The sequence below is a fragment of the Chlamydomonas reinhardtii genome, chromosome 1, assembly GCF_000002595.2.
Source record: "Chlamydomonas reinhardtii strain CC-503 cw92 mt+ chromosome 1, whole genome shotgun sequence".
NCBI lineage: Eukaryota > Viridiplantae > Chlorophyta > Chlorophyceae > Chlamydomonadales > Chlamydomonadaceae > Chlamydomonas > Chlamydomonas reinhardtii.
Genome location: NC_057004.1, coordinates 7401241 through 7422957, shown reverse-complemented (window position 1 = coordinate 7422957; position 21717 = coordinate 7401241). Strand labels below are relative to the sequence as shown.

Sequence of the window (21717 nt, the reverse complement as noted above, 5' to 3'; positions counted from 1 at the left end):
CCTGGGGCCTGTCTGCAGCTGCAGCGACCGCGCCCGATGTTGCTCTGCTCTCGCGTTCAGCACTACTTTATATCATCGGAACGCACTTGATATACTCGCTTGGACGTGCACTGTATTTACAGAAAACATAGCGTCAGCGTGCAAACTGGCGAGCGAGTGATCAACTCAGCAAGTCTTAACCGTAATCGTATGCCTTATTTGTGTAAGCATCAGTAACCAACAATGCCACCAGGCGTGAAGATGATTGACGGTGCGTATCAGGGACGAATTGCGTGACTCGCAGCCCTGGCCGTGCCCTGCTCGCTCTCCGACCAGCTCCAAGTTCAACGCATCTACAGCTATTCAATACCCTACGTGCCACTACTTAGACTGGCAAGGGTTGGCTTCTGAAGTATCCTCGGCAGTTGGCCCCGGCACGCCCAACACAGAGCGCTCAGCCGCGCAGCCCCCCTTTCCGTTTCCCTCTCCAGCCCCAGAACCCGTCGCCCATCGCCCCCACCTTTCTCCCCCACCCAGCCTCCTCCACCCAATGCCGCCACCTCATCTCCTCCACGTCATCTCCCACACCTCTCCCCCCCAGGCAGCATGCTGGAGGGCGGCGGCCAGATCCTGCGCTACTCCGCCGCCCTGTGCGCCATCACCGGCCAGGCGGTGGGCGTGGAGCGGGTGCGCGCCAAGCGGACGCGGCCGGGGCTGCAGCCGCAGCACCTGACCTCACTGAGGCTGGTGGAGGAGCTGTGCGAGGGCAGCCTGGAGGGTGAGGGGGAGGGGGCGGAAACGGGCAGCCTGGAGGGTGAGGGCGAGGGTGAGGGGGGCGGCAAGGGGAAGGGCGTATATGCCCAAGCCCAAAGAAGTAGATCCCAGTTATCATGGGTGAGTGCGGGGAAGAGGGCTGATAGAGAGGGGGAGGGAGGGGGGAGGGAGATGGTGGTGGATGGGCTGACCGAGAGGTGGCTGAGGGACTGTGGGGGGGGGGCAGGTTGTCTTGCCACACCACGGACACAGCAACCGCCACCCGCCCGGCCGCACAGCTCCGTCTGACACGCACGGCCACCTCACCTGCACGTTCCCCCCCGCCCCCACCACTCCCCACACACACACGTGTGTCCCAGGCGGGGCGGTGGGCAGCAGCCACGTGGTGCTGCGGCCGGGGGCGCCGCGCTGCGGGCGCTACGTGGCGGACACCAAGACCGCGGGCAGCTGCACACTCATGGTGCAGGTACCGTACGGGGCGGGGCAGGGGGCGGGGCAGGGGGCGGGGGGCGGGGCGGGGGGCATTGGGGCTGTTGATGTGGCGCGACACGTTGAGACACAACACCCAAGCACCGTGCCACACCGATGCAAGTGCTGGTGATGAAACGTCTGAGAGGGCTGTGGGGCGCTGGCAAGCATCGGAGCCCCGGAGCGCCTGGAACACCCGGCAAAGCAGGGCATGTGGGTTGGGGGTGCTTCGCGCCTTACGGGGCGAATACCGGGAGGACACACAGCAGCCCCAGCTCCGTCCTGCTGCTGCTGCTGCTGCTGCTGCTGCTGTTGTGTGTGTGCCCGCAGGCGGCCATGCCCGTGTGCGTCTTCGCGCAGCCGCCACCTCCGGAGGCCTCGTCCTCCGCCTCCGCCTCCTCCCCAGTCAGCACCCACCTGGAGCTGCGCGGCGGCACGGACGCGGACCTGGCGCCCCCCGCCGGCTACCTGCGTGAGGTGCTGGTGCCGCTGCTGGGGCGGCTGTACGGCGGACTGATGGGCGGCCTGGCGGTGGAGACGGTGAGGGGGAAAGGGAAGGGGCGTCGTGGGGTGGTGGGTGGGGAGGGGGTTAACTTTGAACCAATCCCGTAAGGAAACAGTCGCGTGGGGAGTGGGGATGAGGAGGGTGGGTGAGGAGGGGGGTGGGTGAGGAGCGTTGAGGGGTTCCGGCCGGTCAGCGGGCCAGCCAGCCGGGGCTCTTGGCGCCGTCTTGGAGGGGGCATGGAATTGGTGGCAAAGGAACGGGGCTGCAGAATCGTCGCTAGGGGTTGGGGCCTCCTGACGTCAAACCGAGCCCCTCCGCACCCCCACGCCCCTTTCCCCCACCCCATATGCTTTGCGTCCAGGTGCGGCGCGGCTTCTACCCGCGCGGCGGCGGCGTGGTGACAGCTGTCATACCCGCCCTGCCCCCCGGCGTGCCGTTGCCCGCCTTCGACCTCACACGCCGCGGCAACATCACGCAGGTGTGTATGTGGGTGTGTATGTGTGTGTGTGTGTGTGTGTATGTGGGTGTGTATGTGTGTGTGTGTGTGTGTGTGTGTGTGTGTGTGTGTGTGTGTGTGTGTGTGTGTGACTATGTGTGTGTGACCGTGTGTATGACTGTGCACATTTCCATACACGCTTGCTGGTCTAGTCGAGGGCGGACTATGCTACTCCCATGCACACCTCACCAGCAGCACGTTGGGCGCGCGGAGAAAGGCCGGGGGGTGGGGATGGAACCGCGGGGAATTCGTGGTCGTGGCTCCAGCAGTGCAGGGCAAGAAACACAAGGCGAAAAAGAACGGGCAGCAGGGTGGGATTCGCAGCAGTTAAGTGGCGGGGCAGGTGTGATGGAAAGATGAGAACTGTTGGCATTTCCAGGCATCTTCAGGCATCTTGGTCCTGAGGCCACTGCGCAGTGCGTCAAGGTGAGGCAGCTTACTCAACCACCCTCCTTGCCGTCTTACCCTTCTTGCTCATCTGACCCTCCTGCTTCTGCTCCTCCTCCCACGCATACCCCGCACCACCGGGCGCAGGTGACGGTCAAGTCCTTCAGTGCGGGCCGCGTCCCCGTCACCGTGGCGAGCCGGCTGGCGGCGGCGGCGGAGGCGGCACTGCGGCGCACTCTGCGCAAGCTGCCCAACGGCGCGGTGGGGGTGCCGCCCATCCTTGTGGAGGCGACTGTGGAGACGGCGGAGGCCGCGTTCGGTGCGGTTGGGGTGTGGCCGGGTTGTGGGTGCGGTGATTGCTTGGGGTGAGATTGGCTGGCAGCTGCAGCCCCTGCAGCACCTGATAACGTGCCAGAGGGAATTGTGTTGTTTATGTTGTGGTGCTTGTTGATTGCCGCCACATTGTTTGCATGCCAGTAATTCTTCGTTCTACGTCACCACGCACACAGGTGACGGCTGCGGCGTGCTGGTGTATGCGGACACCGACACAGGCTGCCGGCTAGGTGTGTGTGTGGGGGGGGGGGGGGGGGGGGCTGCGGATGGCTTCGCGTGGCTTGGGAGGGGGGTATGGGCGCAGGTAGTTGGCGCCGCTGGCGCCTTGTCCGGACTCGGGAAGTTGTGTACCGTACAGGAAGTCATGTACGGTGCTCCCTGCCTTGCGGTGCTACAGCGCTGTGCACATCACGTGCGGCCATGATGACACCAGCAGTCGCCCCCCAGTCCACAACCCAACTCCGCACGCCCCCCCCACCCCTCGGCGGCAACGTCGTGTCTCGTGTTGTGTACTGGGAATGGTGCAAACAACCACCCCTCCCTCCCTGCAACGCCCTGTCAATACCCGTCTCACCTCAACTAACAATGCATGGAACCCCCCACCCCCCCCACGCACACACACACACACACACACACACACACGCACACACACACACACACACACACACCTGCACACCAGGCGCCAGTGCCAAGGGCGAGCGGGGTGTGCCGGCGGAGGAGGTGGGCGAGCGCGCGGCGGCGGAGCTGGCGGAGGCGCTGGAGGCGGGGGCCTGCGTGGACCAGTGGTGAGAGGGGGTGGATGGGTTGGGGTGGGATAGAAGGGGGCGCTTGGGTGGTGCTGGTGGTGGTGTGGGCAGAGGTGAGCTAAACTAGAGGCAGGTGGAGGCAGAATAGTTCACCGCTGAGTGATGTTGCGGAAAGGTCAGGTAGAGGTGGGTTGAAATTGGGCAGGGCCTGTGGCCGCCCATGCCCGTGCCCCTCCTCGCCCTTCACCCACCCCGGCGCGACCGCCCTTGTGTCCCTGTTTGCTGCGGGGAATGGCGACAGTAACCCCCTGCCTCTTCCCCCCTTCTCCCCACAGGATGCAGGACCAGCTGATCATCTGGATGGCCCTGGGCAGTGGCGTGTCCCGCCTGGTGTGTGCCGAGCCCACGCTGCACACCCGCACCGCCATGGTGGTGGCGGAGCAGCTGCTGCCCGGGGTCAAGTTCACGCTGACTCGGCCGGCGGGGGCGGCGGGGACGAGTGGGGAGGAGGGAAGGAGGGGGACGAGCGGGGCGGAGGAGGAGGAGAAGGGGCGAGGGAAGAAGCAGGAGGGTGGCGGTGGCGGAGCCGGGCAAGGGCTGTGGCTGATCGAGTGCCAAGGCGCGGGCTGGACGGTGGGGAGGACGCTAGAGACGCCTGAAGGGAAAGCGGGAGGTTCAGCCGAGCGATGAGGGGTTGGGGGCGCCGGGAGGTTGTGGGTCTCGCGTGCAGGTGTCGGTTTACGGGGTCGGGTCTTTTCTTGGACCGGGCAGTTGCGTCTGATTGTGTGTCGGTGGCGCCGCGCGTCTGACGCGCTTCAACCGCAGGCGATTTATGCTGACCGTGTTAGAAGACTGCAAAACTTTAAATCAATTGCTTGGGCAGCGGACTGGTCGGGCCAGAACGCGCCTGTGCTGGCGTGCTGTGCCGGGCACCCCCGCGCGTTTCATGCTGGTGAACCGAGTTCGCCCCAAGGCAGCTTGTTTGCACATACTTTGCCTTCTGTCAACATCGCTTTTCCCCTATGGCACGACGAAACCAACGCTAGAGCCCCAAACCAAACTGAAAGAGAGATGGGGCTCGATTACCAAATTTACAGCTTGCCGGGGGGCCATCAAGCTTACCATGCGCTCAAGAGGGAGTATGAGATTCGGTATGGCAAGAACGCGGGGAAGCGGATGGCACAAAACGAGGCAAACAGACGCTTTCGTGAGGGGACTCTCGTTCCAAACCAGCCTCGGCCCGCAGCAGGTGGGAACCCTGCTGCAGGTGGCGCTGGTGCTGCCGGACAGGGCGCGAACCAGCCAGCTTACCGTCAGGCAGGGCCCTCGGCAGCAGAGCAAGAGGCGCGCAGGCGGGAGGCACAGCTGCTGGAGCAGCAACGTGCGGAGGCGGACGACGCAAATGCAGCTCAAAATGAGGACGAGTCTGGGGTAAGAGTCTGTTCGCGTTCGGGTGCCTCTGCGGGGAAATGTTTCAAACGATTTGTGACGCCTTGGCCACGTCCCCGCGAGCTGACAACGTTGTTTGTGCTTACTTGCTTCGAAACAGGACCAGGAAACCATCTACAACCTCTACAGGTGCGCCCTTCGCAAGGCGAACGGTTGCATTGCCGAAGTTTGAGCGAGCTTTGCCCTCGGTCGTTAACCAGCACTCAGCATAAGTGTCGCAACCGTCTCCGTCTGCAGCTGCCTCGGTCCGGGGAGGCGGAGGGGCTGACACACACAACGCGTGGGGCTGCTGCTGCCTCACACGCAAGCAGTGCACTCGCGCGCGGGCCTCTGCGGGCCTGCCGCAGCCGATTCCACAAATTCCTTCCCCTGCCCCTGCATGCTTACATACACACAAACATAGCTGCGGCATAGGCGCCTATGCCGCACCGACCGGGCTCGACCACAGCCAACCCGTCACCGCACGGCAGCGTGGCTGTCTAAAACGGGAACGAGGCGAAACCGCATCCCCACGCCACCCCGCCCCACTCCCCCCACCAAACCGCATCCCCACGCCACCCCGCCCCACCCCTCCCACCAAATCCTCCCAAACCCCTGCCTCCACGCCGCCTCCACGCTGTCCCTCCATAACCCCCCCGCACCCATCAGGCCCGCCAAGGTGACTGAGGGCCTGCCGCACCCCGACCCCATCGTGGAGACGGCCTCGCTGGCCTCCGTCACGCCGCCCGACATCACCTACACCCATCACCTGCAGGTGAGAAGGGGCGCCGCGGTGGATGAATTCTACACCAGTCCCGCTCCCAGCCCCCTCATCCACTCCTCTCCTCCCTATCTGCGTATCTGCCCCCCGCCCGTACCCTCAACCTGCCGCCCTCCTGCCCCCAGTCCAACGTGGCCAGCGGCCAGGTGTCCAATGCGCAGCTGGAGACGGTGCTGTACGCCTTTCAGCGCTTCGAGCAGAGGCTGCCGGACGGTGAGTTAGAGGAGAACTGGAGGGGAGGAGCTGGAGATGGGGATGGGGGTGGGGGTGGGGATGGGGGTCGGGTGGTTGGCCAGAAGAGCGGAAGCGGGGCGGCCGGGTACGGTGCGGGTTGAGGGGCATGTGTGGGTCAGAAAAGCTCAGGTGCGGGGGTCCGGGGGGGGAGGGGTAGGGTTCCGGACGCCGGGGATGCCGTGGACGAGTAGGGGGCTACAGCGGGCCTAAACCCTGTGGGGCTTGTGGGTGGCTACATGGCGGCTCACACGGGCGCTCTGATGTATGGGTAATGGATGAGCTGCGACCTAGGGGCATGTGGGTCGGGGCCGAGGGGGTGCGGAGTTGGGCCTGCAACGCGACCGGCCACTTGCTGCGGGCGATGCCGGAAGGAGGGGGAGTGAGGTCAGCGGGGGTAGGGATGCTGGCCCATGGGGCCCGGTGCTGTGGGCCCGTCTGGCGGGAGGCGGCGGAGGGTGCGGGCACGTGCGCACACATTATCTGCACCCGCAGCGTGACCGCCCTTCTCACGAGTCACCCCCGCCCCCGCCCTATCCACCTCAGGCGCCCGCGCTGGTTTCTTCCTGGGCGACGGCGCGGGCGTGGGTAAGGGCCGCCAGATCGCGGCTGTGATCAAGGAGTTCTGGGCCACGGGCGGGCGGCGGGTGCTGTGGGTGTCCACCTCCAACGACCTGCGCTACGACGCCCGCCGCGACCTGGAGGACCTGGGCGCGGCAAACATCCCCCTCAACCCGCCGGTAGGGTAGGGCGGGGGCTTGCAAAGATGGTCAGGAAAAGCGGTACAAGGGTGTGTGTGTGTGTGGGGGGGGTGAGGCGGGGTTAGGGCAGTGGCAACAGCGCAGCGGGAGCAAGGCACAGCAGGTGGCAACACAGCAGGTGGAGGTGAGTCGGTGTGTACCGATGATTGGTGACCAACATGAAGCTGCGTGCTTTTCCACGGCGTCGCCGTTGATGTGTTGACGAGGAAATACTGCGGGGTGGTGGTGGCTGGGTGTGGACCCAATACACAGCCAGCACGCGTGGGTGTGGTTTTGTGTGGCTGTCCCAACTGCCTCTCCTGCCCCTGAGCTTGTTTCGGCGCCCCTCCCGCCCCCCCAAACACGCCCCCACAGAAAAAGGACAATGTCCCCGCCGGCCCTCTGGCCCGCGCCTACCCCAACGGCACCGTGCTGTTCATCACCTACTCACTGCTGGTGTCCCGCGGCACCTACAAGGTGGGGTGGGAGGGGGCAGGAGGAGGGCGGGAGGTGTGTGTGTGTGTGTGTGTGTGTGTGTGTGTTGACCCTTTCCAATAGAGCGAGAGAGCAAAGACTCTGGGGGGAGTAAGTGTACGCGCGTGCGCGCGCGTGTGTGTGTGTGTGCAGTTGGCCAGGAATGCTCCCCGTCAATGTCCTCGGTACCTCCTCGCCGCCGCGTCCTCTCACCAACCTGTGTCGGGCCTCTCACCCGCGCCCCTCATCACGCTGCAGGCGCCGCCGCGCGCGGCGGGCGAGGGCGGCCGCGGCCGCGGTCGGGGCCGGGGCCGGGGGCGCGGGCGGCGGGGTCTGGCGGCGCTGGTGCACAACGAGGAGGGGGACATGCTGGCGGAGGGTGCGTGGGGGAGCGGGGATTGGGGCTGGGTGGGGTGGGGTTGGGATAGGGATAGGGGTAGAGGTTGGGGTGGAGTGCTCAACTGGGCTAGGCTGCTGTCGCCGGTCTTACGAGCACAGATGCGGGGGTAGGCAACGCCAAAATGGCCGAGACACGTGCTGACGTATGTCCATCGCTGCTCCTGCCCCCACCCGCCCTGCACCGCACCGCAGCCGCCATCGAGGCCAAGCGCGCCGAGGTGAGGCGCTTGGTGTCCGCCATTACTGCCCTCTCGACCTCTGTCTGCACTGCTTCTCCGCCCTCCCACACCCCTCCCACACCCCTCCACCCTCCCTCATCCTCCTCTCCTCCCCTCCTCCCCTCCCTCCGCTCCCCCCCAGGCGCGCTACCTGTTCGGCCCCGGCACGCGGCTGCACCAGGTGGTGCAGTGGCTAGGCGGCGGGGACGGCCGCGGCGACTGCCTTATCGTGCTGGACGAATGGTGGGTCTGGGGAGGGTAGCAGGGGCACGGGGTGGGGGTTTCTGGAGGGTGGAGGGTGAATGGGGGCAATGGGTGGTAGTGGTGGCAGTGGTGATGGTGGTGGTGGTCGTGCTGGTGGTGGTGGTAGGGTGGCGCGGTGATGAAAGAGGGGCCCTAAAGCTACGGCACGGCGGCGCCCGCCCCACTGCGCTTCCGCAGGCGGCATCGCTTCCCGTCCCCACTCTACTGCTCCTCTGAACTCGATGCCCTTGCCTCTTGCGCTGCGCAGCCATAAGGCCAAGAACCTGCTGGACCTGGCTTGCTGTGAGTGCGGCCACTGCCGCGTGTGCTGGACCCGTGCTTTGTGACGCCGTCGTGTGGTGGCCCCCTGCCTTCCTGGCCGCCCGCCGCCCCTCCACACCCATACCCTTACCCTCCCTGCTGCCCCCTTCTCATGCGCCCCCCTCTCCCCTCCCCCTCCTCCTCTCCTCCTCCCCTCTTCGTCCCCTCCTCCCCTCAGCCTCCACGCGCACCGGCCTGGCTGTGGAGGCGCTGCAGGACCAGCTGCCCAACGGCCGCGTGCTGTACAGCAGCGCCACGGGCGCCAGCGAGCCCGACAACCTGCGCTACATGAGCCGGCTGGGCGCCTTCGGATACCGCCACATCGGCAACATGATCGACGTGCTGAAGAAGTGAGGGTTTTGGGGGGTGGGGAGGGGTTGTAAATACCAGCCCAAGCTAAACCAAACCAGCTAGGATGTGGTGGAGATGCGGGGGAAGGAGGAGAGGGCAGGAGAGGGGAGGGGAAGGAAGGACCGGGGCTGGGAAGTTATGGGGTTCCAGGATGGGAAGGGAAAATACTGCGAAGCATTGTTCTTCCTGTTGCCTGAATCTTGACTGTTCTGTTATGCTGCATAACTCTCCCCTTCCCTCACCACCTTTCATCCTCCACATCCTTCCCTCACGCCACTCACAACACCTCTTAGTTAGCCACGCACCACCTCTTATGTCCTCCCACACACACCACCTCCACAGGTCCGGCCTGGGCGCGCTGGAGATGTTCTGCATGGGCCTCAAGGCCACCGGCACCTACGTCAGCCGCACGCTGGCCTACAGCGGCGCCGAGTTCAGGATGGAGACGCTGGACATCGACCCCATCTTCAAGTGAGGAGGGGCCCGTGTTGGGGGTGGAGGGATTCGGGGGCGATGGGGAAGGTGGTGGTACATTCAAGGAACCGGGAGGGTGTACTGTGCTTGTCACTCTGTGCTGGTATTATGCCATTGGCTGCTCGGTCGGTTGCACTCATCCCACCAACGCAATCCCTCCCCCCAAACCCCCAGGGTCATGTACGACCGCTCCGCCGCGCTGTGGGCGCTGGTGTTCAACGTCATGACCGCCTTGCCCAAGAGCAGCGGGCAGGGCCGCGAGCCGCGCTCGGGTCTGTTCTGGAGCGCGCACCAGCGCTTCTACAGGCAGATGCTCATGGCCAGCAAGGTACGGGGTGGGGGAGAGGTTGGGATGGGGTGGTGGGTGTTTGGGATGGCGTGCTAACCGGCTCAGGGTATGAGGGTGATGTGGGCGGTCCTAAGGCAGGCGGGTTTACAGCGGAGCCCCTGCTGCCTCCCTCTCACCCGGCTTACCCACCTTACCTTCCTCCATCCCTCTCCCTCCCTCCCTCTCCCTGCCTGGCGCACAGGTCAAGCGCTGCGCCGAGCTGGCGGACGAGGCTCTGCGCGACGGCCTGTGTGTGGTGATTGGGCTGCAGAGCACCGGCGAGGCCAACATGGCCAACGCGCGCGAGCTGGCGGCCAAGGAGGGCGAGGGCGAGGAGATGGACGACTTCGTGTCCGCGCCCAAGATGGTGCTGCATGTGGGTGCGCGTGCGCTGAGAGAGAGACAGCGTGTGTGTGTGCGTGTATGCGTGGATGGGTGGGTGGTAGCCGTTCATGTGGAGAGCGGAGTGATTAATTGGGAGGAGGGATGGAGTGGTTTTGTGATAGGGGGGGCCTGAAGGGGAAAACGCTTGGCCTGGGCTGGGGCACGCTTGAAGCGCATCGGAATGTTTTAAAACCAAGAAGCAGCCGTGTGAAAGAAGCCTGCCTCATGCCGGGTTAACGCCCCTCCTGCTCATCCCCTGCTCCTCCTCCTTCCCTCCTTTCAGAGCTTCATCTCCCAGTGGCTGTTCAACTTCCGCGGCAACGATGTCGACAACATCATGCCGCAGCGCGCCCGCCGCCGCCTGCAGATGCACGTGAGCGAGGGATGGAGAGGACGTGAGGGAGGGGTGGAGAGGTGGGGAGACAAGTAGCAATGGGCAAGGTGCTGAGAGTGCGAGTGGTGCGACAATGCCGCGGTTCCGTCCAAGCGCATTTGTTTGAAACGCAACCTACGCGCGAGCCTCGCTCCCCGCCTCTCGTTGCCCCCACGCCGTGGCCTTCTCACCCCGCATGCCCCCCCCTCCCCCTCTCTCTCCCCCCTCTCCAGATCTACCGCGCCTGCAAGGCCTGGCAGAAGCTGCCCAGCGCCGCGGAGGAGGCCGACCAGCGCATCAAGCTCGCCAAGCGCCAGGCGGCGCAGGAGGCCCGCGCAGCCGCACGAGAGCAGTCGCAGCAGGGCACCGCTGGCGGCGCGGGCGTGGTGGTGGGCGCCTACACGACCAAGCGCGCCGCCATCGCCTCCATGAACGTGCAGCTGCAGCCGCAGCAGGTGAAGGCCGAGGCGGCCGGCCGGGCGGCGGCGGGGTTGGCGGCGGGCGCGGGCGCGGGCCCCAGCAGCGGCCGCCCCAGTGGTGGCGGCGGCGGCGGCGGCGCGAGCGCCAAGAAGGTGGTGCTGGTGCTGGACAGCGACGAGGACGACTTTGTCGAGCTGGTGGAGTCGGTGAGAGTGGGGGCAGTGAGAATGTCTTGGAAAATGGGATGGAAATCATGGGATAGGCTTTGTGCGCTGTTCTACATGCGCATAGGTATAGGTACAGGATGCGTGCTGCGGGTGGACAAGGGTAATTGCCCGATCGGCCTGTGCGCAAGCGCCGATAGTTCGACCTGATTGACCCGTATGACACAGCGTATCGCATGTGTGACCCGCTACGCAGCCCACGGAGCGGACCGCGCCGTTCCCTCTGCCCGGCGCAGCCGCCGGCCCCTCGAACGCCGCCGCCGCGGCGGGTAGCACCGCTGCTGCTAGTGCCGCCGCCGCCGCGCCGGCGGTGGCACCCGCTGCTGCTGCTGCTGCTGCTGCTGCTCCTGCGACTGCCGCCGCCGCCGCTGCGGACAGCGACGACGAGGTCCAGCTGGAGGGCGAGAAGACCATTGACGAGATCCTGGAGGTGCGTGCGCTTCCTCCTGTTGTCATAAGAGACGCCTTTATTTGATTGTGAGGCTCTTCGATTGGTAGTAGACCTGTCGCACGAAGGAGCGGCTCCTAGCCCGGACCGTCAGCCCGTGCTCCCGTATGCGGGCCATGCTGACCGGTTGCTGACCATTACCGGTGCTGACTGCTAACCATCATCTCTTCATTATCTCTCTCCACAGGAGAAGCGGCTGCGTGCGGTCATGATGGGTGACATGATCGACCTGGCAGACGACCTGGAGGAGGCCGCCGCCGCAGTAGCAGCAGCAGCAGCAGCCAATGGCGGCGCTGGCGGCTCCGCCGCCGGCGGTGCGTACGGCGGCGGTTTTGGCGGCGGCGCCGCCGCCGTACCGCGGCCGCGGGACCCGGCCAAGGTGGCACGTGATGCGGAGTTGGACCGGGAGTATGCGGCCATGGAGCGGGAGGAGGCGGCGGAGCGGGCGGAGGAGGAGGCGCGCAAGAGGGCGCAGCGCCGGGAGCGGCTGGAAGCGGCGCTGGTGAGGGAAGGGGTTGGAAGGGGTGTGTGGCGACTGTGAGTGCGCGTTTGTGCCGCCGGCGGCCTGGCGCCCGTCCGCATGTTCACGAACACTATTACCACATCTCTACAGGCCACCGCCAAGTCGTTTCTTGAGTCCAGCCGGTCCGAGGTGGCTCGCCTGGAGGCGCAGGAGGCAGAGGCCACCGCCGGCGCCACTGCCGCCGCTGCCGCCACCGGCGGCGGCACCGGTGCCTACGGTACCGCCGCCCCGGCCGCCGCCCCGGCGGCGGCGCGCCGCGGCCGCGGCCGCAGCGCCAGCGCCGGCGGCGCCAGCGCCAGTGCCGGCGGCAGCGGCAGCGGTGTGGTGGTGCTGACGGCGACGTCGGGCTCCTCGCGCCGCTCCCAGGGCGCGCAGCCCGAGCAGCCGGAGGTTGCTAGCCCGCTCAAGCGTCCGTCGCGCGGGCGCCGCGCGGCGGGAGCGTCAGGCGCGGGCCTGCCGCCCAAGGCGCCTGTCGCGCCTCGTGGGGCGGCGGCTGCCGCAGCGGGCGGCAACAGCAGCGACGCGGAGGCGGAGGTGGCCGAGCTGGCGGAGGCGGAGGCCGCCGGCGGCGCCCACCGCCTCCTGAAGCGCAAGACCTCGTCGGCGCCGACCACACCCGAGGAGGCGGCGGCGGCGGCCGCCGCGGCCGCTGCCGCCGCGGGTCTGGAGGACCTGGAGGATGCAGATGCGGACGCGGGTGCGGCGGCGGGCGGCGCCCAGGCGGCGGCGGCGGGCGGCAGCCGGCGGCCGGCCAAACGTGCCAAGGCCGCTGACGGCGGCGCCCGGGCGGCGGGCGGCCGGCGGCGCCGGCAGGCGGTGGTCGATGACGACGAGGAGGCGGAGGAGGAAGAGGACTTGACGGAAGAGCCGGAGGAGGAGGCCGATGGCGCGGCGGAGGAGAGCGCGGCGGACGATGAGGACGAGGACTTTGAAGGTGAGGGCGGCCTTGCAGGGGGCACAGCAACCTCGGGGTTTGCAAGGAAATGGTATGCCAAGTCCCTGTGCGCTGCGTCATGCACACGGTACGGGTTTGCACGGACAATGATCAATTTGTCATGAAGGGTACTTAACAAAGCCCCTCGCATTCTTGCATCTGCAGCTACGGTAGTGCCATCACGGCGGTTATCACGGCGATCCACGCACGTGGCCGCCGGCGCCGCGGCACCTGCCGCCGGCGCAGCAGGCGCCGGCGCCGCGGCTGGCGCCGCTCGCCGGCGCGGCCGCAGCAGGCTCGAGGAGCTGGAGGAGCAGCAGGCGGCGCAGGAGGCGGCGCAGGCGGTGGAGGACGCGGCGGCGATGGACGCGGCGACGGCCATGGACGCGCAGCAGCAGGAGGGCGACGGCAATGGCAATGGCGGTGATGAGGGTACGGCGGCGGCCAACATGGCTAGGCTGTTTAAGGCGAGTCGAAAAGGATCGCGCGGCCATGGCCTACCTGCATGGCTCGGTGAAACTTGTGCTCGTCTCTTGGCTGTTGCCGTATCAGCACAGCGGCCATCAGTTGTTACTGCTCATGCGTTATTGGCACGCACTGTTAGTTCACGCCGGTGTGTGAGTCTGGTCTTAGCTCCGCCGCCCTCCTCCGCTCGCTTCCTCTCGCAGATCCGCATGCAGCTGCGCGCTGCTCGCTCCAAGCTACGTGACGCCGAGGCGGCCGCCGCCTCCGCCGAGCGAGCCATGGCAGACCTCAACCGCAGCAGCGGCGGCGGAGCCGCCGCCGCCACTAACGGCGGCGCCGGCACGTCCGCGGGCGGCCGCGCGCGCGGCAGCAGCGGCGGCGGTGCCGCGGGCACGTCGTCTCTGGGCCGTGGGGTCCGCAGCACTCGGTCGGGTCGGGCGACGCGGCAGGTCAACTACGCCGATATGGAGGACGAGGAGGACAGCGACGGCGGTGGCGGCGGAGGCGGGGACGAGGAGGACGACTCGGACGATGACGACGACGACATGGACCAGGAGTGAGCGCGGGCAGTGTGTCGCAGTGCTACCCTGTCAAGAGCGTCGGCATCGGCTCAGCCGTGTGTGCGCACTGCCAGAACCCACCCTCGCCCCAACCGTAGCGCGCTAACAACGGTACATTACCCTAACGGCCTGTATCCCTCCTGCGTGTGTGTGCATCGCAGCGGCCCGGGGCCCTCCAACCGCCCCGCACCGCGCGCCGCCAACCCCGCCGCCTACAAACACGCCGTCAAGAGCCGCCCACTGATGGAGCTACCTAGCAGCTGGAAGGAGCGCGGCGCGGCGGCAGAGAACGGCGGCGGAGGTGGCGGCAAGAAGGGCGGCGGCCGCGGCGGCCGTGGCGGGCGAGGGGGGCGGGGCGGGCGAGGAGGCCGCGGCCGGCGCGGCGCGGGGGCACCGGACGATTCGGATGCGTCAAGCCCCGACGATGATGACGACGACGACGATGATGACTTCGCCATTGAGTGAGTGTGACTGTTGGCCGTCAGAGCAGCGACTAAACCTACAGTCCTGGCTGGCAGCGCGTGATTCCAACCTGGTCATTTTCAACCCGATTGGATTTTTAACGAACCAACGCGTTTGCACCCGTCACCGTAACGCAGGATGTTTGGCGCCTACGGCGGCGCAGGCCCCGCCGGCGAGGACGACAACGGCGGCGCCGAGGAGGCGGAGGAGGTCGCGGACGAGGACGATGACGATGACGGACTGATGGACGAGGCGGAGCTGGAGGAGGCGGCGGACCGCAGCGGCGGCGCGGCGGCCCGTCGTAGTGCTGGCGGCGGCGGGGGAGCCGGGCGCGCCCGCGGGCGGTCGGGGCGGGACTTCGACCCGGCCAGCCTGCCGGTGGAGCTGCGCAAGTGCCGGGAGATGCTGCTGCGGCTGCTGGATGCGCAGGAGGTGAGGCGCGGCGGCGGCGGTGGTGGGTTGGATGGGAATGGTGGAGGAGGAATTGGTGGCCCGGGCTGTTGTGCTGGGGTGCGTGATGGGGCGGCGGGCGGCTGGGCAGATTGTCAGCCCCGACGCGCTGCTGTACCGAGGTGCTCCAATGCCCTTGACTCCACCCATACTCGCAACTTCCCTCACCCCCCTGTTGCATTGGGTTTGGTTTAGTTTGGGCTGGTATCTACAACCCCCCTCCACCCTCTCTCACCCCCTTCCCTCCCTTCCTTCCTCCCTCGCGCCCAGCTGCCCTGCAACCCGCTGGACCAGCTGACGGAGCTGCTGGGCGGCGAGGGCGCTGTGGCGGAGATGACGGGGCGCAAGATGCAGCTGGTGCGGTGCGAGGCCACCGGCAAGGTGGTGGCCAAGGTGAGACGGGGGGAGGAACATGGGAGGGAGAGGGGGAGAGGGAGAGGGAGCTGCGGAGACGGAGAGGGAGAGGGAGAGGCTCCGTTATGTGCGTGCGGCGCACACGCTGTGCTGCGCCCTGCACGGAACCAGCGCACCGGACAGCAACTGGTGTCACCCACCTCTCCCACACTGCTTTCCTGACCCTACCTTCATCCCGGCACCCGCCCGCAGCAACGCCGCGAGGACGAGGCCCAGAAGATGGTCAACATGGCAGAGAAGGACGACTTCATGGCGGGGCGCAAGAAGATCGCCATCATCAGCGACGCCGCCTCAACCGGCATCAGCCTGCAGGCCGACCGCCGGTGAGGGAGGGAGGGGCGGCTGGGAGAGTCGGAGGCGTGAAAGAGTCCCCCTGCCCATCCCGATCCCGATCTCCCGCGCTCTTTTGCATTGGGTTTGGTTTAGATTGGGCTGGTATGTGTAAACCCACCCCGCGATTTCATCTCTCCGCCTCCTCATGAACGGCAATCCCCCCCTCGCTCCAGTGTGGCCAACCAGCTGCGGCGCTTCCACATCACACTGGAGCTGCCCTGGTCGGCGGACAAGGCCATCCAGCAGGTAAGGGGGAGAGGAGTGGCTTTGGGGGGGGGGAGGCACGCAGGCGGGGTGTCGAGGTGACCATGGGGCCGGGCGGCGAGTGAGCAATGGTGGGCTGCAGTGCTTGGCATCCGTGTTTCTTTGTCCGCCGTTGCCTCGCCCCCTGCGCCGATTCAGCCTCCCGCCTCCTGCCACCTGCCCTGCCCCCCCCCCCTCTCCTTCCCCCTCCAGTTCGGGCGCTCCCACCGCTCCAACCAGTCCTCGGCGCCCATCTACTGCCTGCTGGTCACCAAGTGCGGCGGCGAGTACCGGTGAGACAGGAGAGGAATGGAGTGGGGAGTGGGAAAGGCTGCCTGGCGGGGAGGTGGGCGGGGACGTGGGCTACGGATTGTGCTCCTCGGGCTCCTCGCGCAGCACACCACATGACCACAATATCCAGCTTACGTCACGCCGCCGCCCGCGCACCCCCATCCATCGCCGTTCCCACCGCCACAGTTTCGCGGGCGCGGTGGCCAAGCGCCTCACCAGCCTGGGCGCGCTGCTGCGGGGCGACCGCCGCGCGCTGGGCGCCAGCGCCGACCTGAAGCCCTTTGACGTGGACAACAAGTGAGGGCGGGGGGGGGGAGGGGGAGCAGCGTGTGGGGGAGGAGAGGGCGGAAAGGGCGGAAATGGAGGTAGGCCGGTAGGGATGGAAGTGTTGGGAGGGGGGTGGGGAAGGGAAAGGCGGGGGGCTTGCAGCAGTTTAGGTAGCCGTGTGGTGTGGCAGCCAGCCGGTGCCAGCTCCGGCCCGCGTGGTTTGCCCTACCGAAGCGCTCGCTTCCCAACCCAGCGATGCCTTCAAAATAACACACGCCTACACATGATCTGCGTGTCCTGCCTTGCGCCTTCTAAGACCCACCAATACACACCCGCTAATACGCACACACACGCGCTTCTGCACCCCCCTCCTGCCTACCCACGAACGCAGGTACGGGCACCAGGCCGTGACGCGGCTGCTGTCCTGTGTGGCGGCCGGCTACCATGACGTGGCGGGCGCAGTGCTGCCGCCCCTGCCCGCAGAGCTGCTGCCGCCGGGGGCGCCGCCCGCAGCCGCCGTACCAGGTGGGGCCGCAGCCGCCGCAGCCGCCGTGCCGTGGCGGCATTTCCCACCACTCCTCGGCTGTCTCCTGCCCTCCTCCATCCCATATCCACACATGGCCACAGTAGCGCCTGCGCATGTTTTTGTGTTGCGGACGTGTGACCTGATGCGCACACGCTACCGCCACCCACCTTCTCCCCCCACCACACCTTCCCTCCTCCCCACCCTCACCGCTCACCCCCCCCCCCCCAGGCACTCTGGCCAGCAAGGACGCGTTCATGGGCGTGATGCGCTCCGCCCTCAAGACCATGGGGCTGCTGGAGGACAAGGGGTGAGGAGACCTAGGAGGCAGACAGGAGGGGAGGGGAGGGGAGGGGGAGGGAGGTTTGTCCTCGCCCATTCCCAGTAAGAGGTCAGAGGCTCAAGGCTGCAGGACGGGGCTGCGCCCATACCACTCCCGCCTCCTGCCGCTGTGTGGCGCTCTCATCCTGCACCTCCTGTGCCCCCCGCCTTCCCCATACCTCCCTCTCCAACCGTTTACCCCCCCCCCCCCCCACACACACACACACCCGCTCCCGCCTCCCCCCCCAGCGGCTTCTGGGTTGTGGCCGGGTCTGACGGCATGCGCGCCAAGAAGACCGGCAACGCCGTGGACGTGCCCAAGTTCCTCAACAGGCTGCTGGGGCTGCCGGTGGGTCAAGTGTGTGGGGGGTGGGGATGGGGGGGGGGGGAAATGCCCGGGGCATTGCCAGGGCTACAGCTTTGCCAGTGGCTGCCGTCGCGGCAGTCGACACGGCACTGGGTGTACGGACTACAGACGCGCACCTCCACCCGCGCCGGCTGTGCCGAATCTACCTGGTGCGCTCACTATTTCGTTGGGCTCGGGCATAGAACACCCTCACCCCACCCTCTCCTACCGACATCGTTATCCAATCTCCCCCCCTCCCCACCCTTCCCAACCCCCCCCCCCACCTACCCGCAGCTGCTGCACCAGGACGTGCTGTTCACCTACTTCAACAGCATCATGGAGTCGCTCATCAAACAGGTGGGGTTGGGTGGTGTGGGGAGGGGAGGGGGGATTGCAGGGGAAGTGTAGGGGGAGGACGGGTGAGGCGGGGAGAGGGGAGAGGGGCTTGTTTTCACCGTTTCCACTCATCATCCTCAGGAGGGGAGGGAGCAGGAAGCAGGAAGCAGGGGGCTCTGAGAAGGAACGGGAGAGGAGCGACCCCGCCTCTCCCTACACACGAGTATACACACACACACACATCTCCGTGTGTTTCCGCCGCAGGCCCGCACCGCCGGCACGTACGAGGAGGGCATGCTGCAGCTGGGCGCGGGGCAGGTGACGGTGACGGAGGAGGAGGTCATCCACACCGACGCCGCAACACGTGAGTGGAGGGAAGGGGTGGGAGCAGGCGGCGGCGGGGGTGGTGGTGGGCGCAGGCGGCGGTTCATGGGGGCAGCCATTGGGCGTGGCGTGTTGGCGGCGGTGGGAGCAGGCGGCAGGGGTTGCATCCCGGGGCGAAACTTGGGAGCGGCACGTTTAGGCGCGTGTGCATAACCCCGATCCCGCCCGCCTACACGCACCCGCCTTCCCAACCCGGCCTCCCTTCAACCCGCCCACATGCGCCCCCTCCATCCCCTCCATCCCCTCCATCCCCTCCATCTCCCCTCGTCCCTCCCAACCCCCTGCAGAGGCCACCACCAGCTACATGGAGGTGGAGGTGGACGACGGCCTGGCCTGGTCGGCGGCGGCGGCGGCGCTGGAGGCGGCGCTGGCCGACATGCGGGCGGAGCAGGCGCCGGAGCAGGCGATGGCCAAGGTGGGGTAGGGCTGTGGTGGGGCTTTGGTAGGGGGTGGGTGGGGGTGTAAATACCAGCACAAACCCAACCAAACCAGGGGGGCGGCAGAGAGGCTGATGGGGGCTACAGTGGACGGAAACTGTTTCTGCAGTCTGTGAACCCCGACCCACACGCTCGCCCCGCTCCTATGCCCCCCCCCTGCAGGTGGGCTTCTACCTGTCCAAGCGCAAGGCGTCGGGCGGGCGGCCGCTGGTGATACTGGCCACCGCGCTGCGCCGCGCCACGCTGGGCGGCGGCGGCGGCCTCAGCTTCCGCATCCAGCGGCCCAACCAGGTGGGGAGGGGAGGGAAAGGGAGGGGGGGCAGGGGAGCGGAGCGGAGGGGGCTCGGGTGGGCACTGTAGGTAGACGCCTGGCGGCCACTGATGACGGATAGGTGTGAAGGGCAGTGCGGCGGCGGTGCACGACACACACGGAGGGGCTGGCATTGATGGCTCCCTCCCTCCCCTCACCTCCATTCCCCCACCCCGGCTGTGCTGCCCGCCGTACCTGGCGCTCCCCACCTCATCCGCAAGCACCCCACATCCCCAGCCGCCCCCCCTCCCCCCCTCCCACCCTCCCATCCTCCCACCCTCCCACCCTCCCGCCCTCCCGCCCTCCCGCCCTCCCTCCCGCCCGGCCCCCCTGCAGGTCAAGACCTACATCTTCTCCCAGACGGAGCTGGACGACAAGTACGTCAAGACAGACCTGCAGGTGCGCGGGGGAGGGGGGCTTGCAGATACCAGCCCAAACTAAGCCGAGCCCAATGCAAAAGAGCGAGGAGGAGAGCGGGGGGGGGCTGTAAAAGAGTGTGGGCGGGTGGGTGGTCGATCGGTCGCTGGGTGCCTGTTTGGGTGGAAGGGAAACGCGCCCGAGCAGCTCTGAGGGCTGTGTGCATGCTGGCATACGCCATTGTGCCACTCACGCCCCCAACACGCTATCCCTCACTCCCCACCCTCGCCCTTCCACGCCTCCTTCCCATTCCCCCAGACCGCCAAGGACTGGTGGGAGCTGTGGTACAACTACCTCAAGGACGGTGAGCGAGAGGGAGCGGGATTTGCTCGGAATTTGGCTTGGGTGTCTATTTCGTGCCGCATGTGCTTGTGTACTACCCGTAGAATGGACTGGTACGGACTTCGGAATGATTGTGGCATTACAAAGAAGGGACAGTCCGACCAGCAAGGGTGCCGTAATGCGGGTGTATGTGCGGGTGCCTGCCGCGGCCTGCCGCTACCGCGCACGCACCCGGCTTGTCGCTCACCCCCTCAACCCCACCCCTGCGGCGCTGCCCCCAGGCTGCCTGCACGGCGACGAGTGTGTGGTGCGCCGCCGTACCGGCCGCTGCAACTTCGGGTCGCGCAAGTACCACCTGTGCCTGGTGTCGGGTGAGAGCGAGAGCGTGCGCGGCGGCCGCTGCGCTTGCTGACCCGCCGAATCCCTTCCCTGAGAAACCAGCTTTGTTTGTGCATGCACACCATCCTCTACTACACCCCCAAGCACAATTATTAGCACCTCTCCCCTGCCCCCGTACGGCTTCACTTCTTAGATTACCATGAATGTAACCCACCCCACCCCACCCCTACAGGCGCCACGCTGCCGCTGCTGCGCCAGCTGTTCGACACGGTGCTGGGCAGCAACTGGGGCCGCAACGCGCAGGGGCACAAGCCCATGCCGCGAGTGGTGAGCGCGGTTGCGGTGCCGGGGTGCTGGGAGTTGCCCGGGCCTTGGGTGTGGGTCCCACTGCCCCGCCCCCTCTGTCTGCGCACTCAACCTTCCTACCTCATGGGCTGGCTGGGTCTTGGTTTAGTTGGGTTTTGGATAAAATGCCCCCCCTCCTCCCCTTGTCAACCTCCTGTCCTGTCAACATCATCTCGTCCTGATTGAGTCATGCATGGCATCCCCCACCAGGTCCGCTTCCCGCTGGAGGACGGCACGGTGCGCATCGGGCTGCACCTGCTGGACAAGGACGCCGAGGAGTTCAGGCTGCGGGTCACCACCTAGGCGGCGGCGTGGTGGCGTGGTGGCGGGGCAGGGGCAGGGGAGGGGCACCACCGAGCGGCGCAGGGCGCGTGGAGCAGCGCGGTGGGGGGCGGTGGGCGGGACGATGGGCCTGGCGTGGCGCATGGAGCGCGCTGCACGGGCGGCGCGGCTGGCACCACCGAGCGGCGCGGGGGGAGCGCTGCAAGCGGGTGGTGCGAGCAGGGAGGGTCTGAGGCGGCGGCGCTGTGTGCCGGAGGTTGTGGGCGTCTTAAGGCCAGGGAGATGCAGAAGTGCTGGCTTTGTGCTCTGGGTTGGTGGCGCCAATTCCTTACCCTACGAATGAGAGAGGACCTCGGACCACCCTTCATGGCTTATTCTCAGCTTCTGTGAGATGTGGAGTGGTCGGCTTGAGTTGTGGGGTTCGAGGCATAAGTTCGAGGGTCAAGGCACGTGGGTGTTGTGCTCATTTTACATTATTCGACATGAGCTTTGTGTTTCTGTGTGTGCGCTCCAATCGTTTTATTGTGTGGCGTTCGATACGATACGATGACCTGTCATGACGGGGCCATGTGTACGCGAGTGCGAGTGCATGTGTGTGTCCGAGGCCGCAGACTGGCCAGAACGAGCCATGGGCCATGGCCCGAAACAAGAGCTAGCAGGGTGTTTGCTGCAGTGCAGGCCTGCGTGTACCGTTATGTGCTGCTGCTGTAGGCGCCGTGGACGCCTAAATTGGTCGTGATGTGCGAAGTTGGTATCCGGGGGAGCTGCTGTGTTTGTGTGTGTATGGTGTGTAAGTGTCAACAGCACTCCGGCCGTGGCTGAGTGACATGTTATTTAAGGGACGGCAAGGAGGCAGGGGCGAATACACGAAATGGGTACCGTAGGTGCCAATTGATAGCATGGCCGCAGGGTGTAAAAGCACGACACT

General features: G+C 66.7%; 2 protein-coding genes across 3 annotated transcripts; both read left to right on the top strand.

Annotated features, from left to right (window-relative positions):
- Positions 1-80: 80 nt before the first annotated feature.
- On the top strand, positions 81-4716 carry CHLRE_01g053288v5 (uncharacterized protein). 2 transcript variants are annotated; one of them, XM_043059005.1, is made up of 9 exons: positions 81-250; positions 581-757; positions 1113-1219; positions 1552-1761; positions 2088-2204; positions 2757-2928; positions 3119-3172; positions 3622-3727; positions 4024-4716. In XM_043059005.1, exons 1-9 carry the CDS (start codon positions 223-225, stop codon positions 4376-4378), a joined length of 1326 nt encoding a protein of 441 aa, XP_042928919.1. In that variant the 5' UTR covers positions 81-222; the 3' UTR covers positions 4379-4716. The 2 variants fall into 2 exon arrangements, with proteins under 2 accessions (XP_042928919.1, XP_042928918.1); XM_043059004.1 differs by having other exon boundaries at positions 581-793.
- A 54-nt stretch (positions 4717-4770) lies between these two features.
- CHLRE_01g053250v5 (uncharacterized protein) lies at positions 4771-21717 on the top strand. Its single transcript, XM_043059003.1, has 40 exons — positions 4771-5119; positions 5238-5266; positions 5786-5891; positions 6023-6110; positions 6675-6868; positions 7244-7345; positions 7601-7721; positions 7934-7959; positions 8102-8202; positions 8471-8505; positions 8702-8873; positions 9217-9345; positions 9523-9676; positions 9879-10052; positions 10344-10433; positions 10667-11059; positions 11274-11507; positions 11713-12027; positions 12139-12982; positions 13148-13449; positions 13651-14003; positions 14169-14468; positions 14607-14901; positions 15190-15312; positions 15526-15656; positions 15840-15912; positions 16123-16202; positions 16387-16497; positions 16859-16992; positions 17222-17300; positions 17561-17660; positions 17952-18014; positions 18258-18357; positions 18665-18792; positions 18977-19105; positions 19461-19523; positions 19800-19845; positions 20105-20194; positions 20395-20489; positions 20718-21717. Exons 1-40 carry the CDS (start codon positions 4865-4867, stop codon positions 20808-20810), a joined length of 6450 nt encoding a protein of 2149 aa, XP_042928917.1. The 5' UTR covers positions 4771-4864; the 3' UTR covers positions 20811-21717.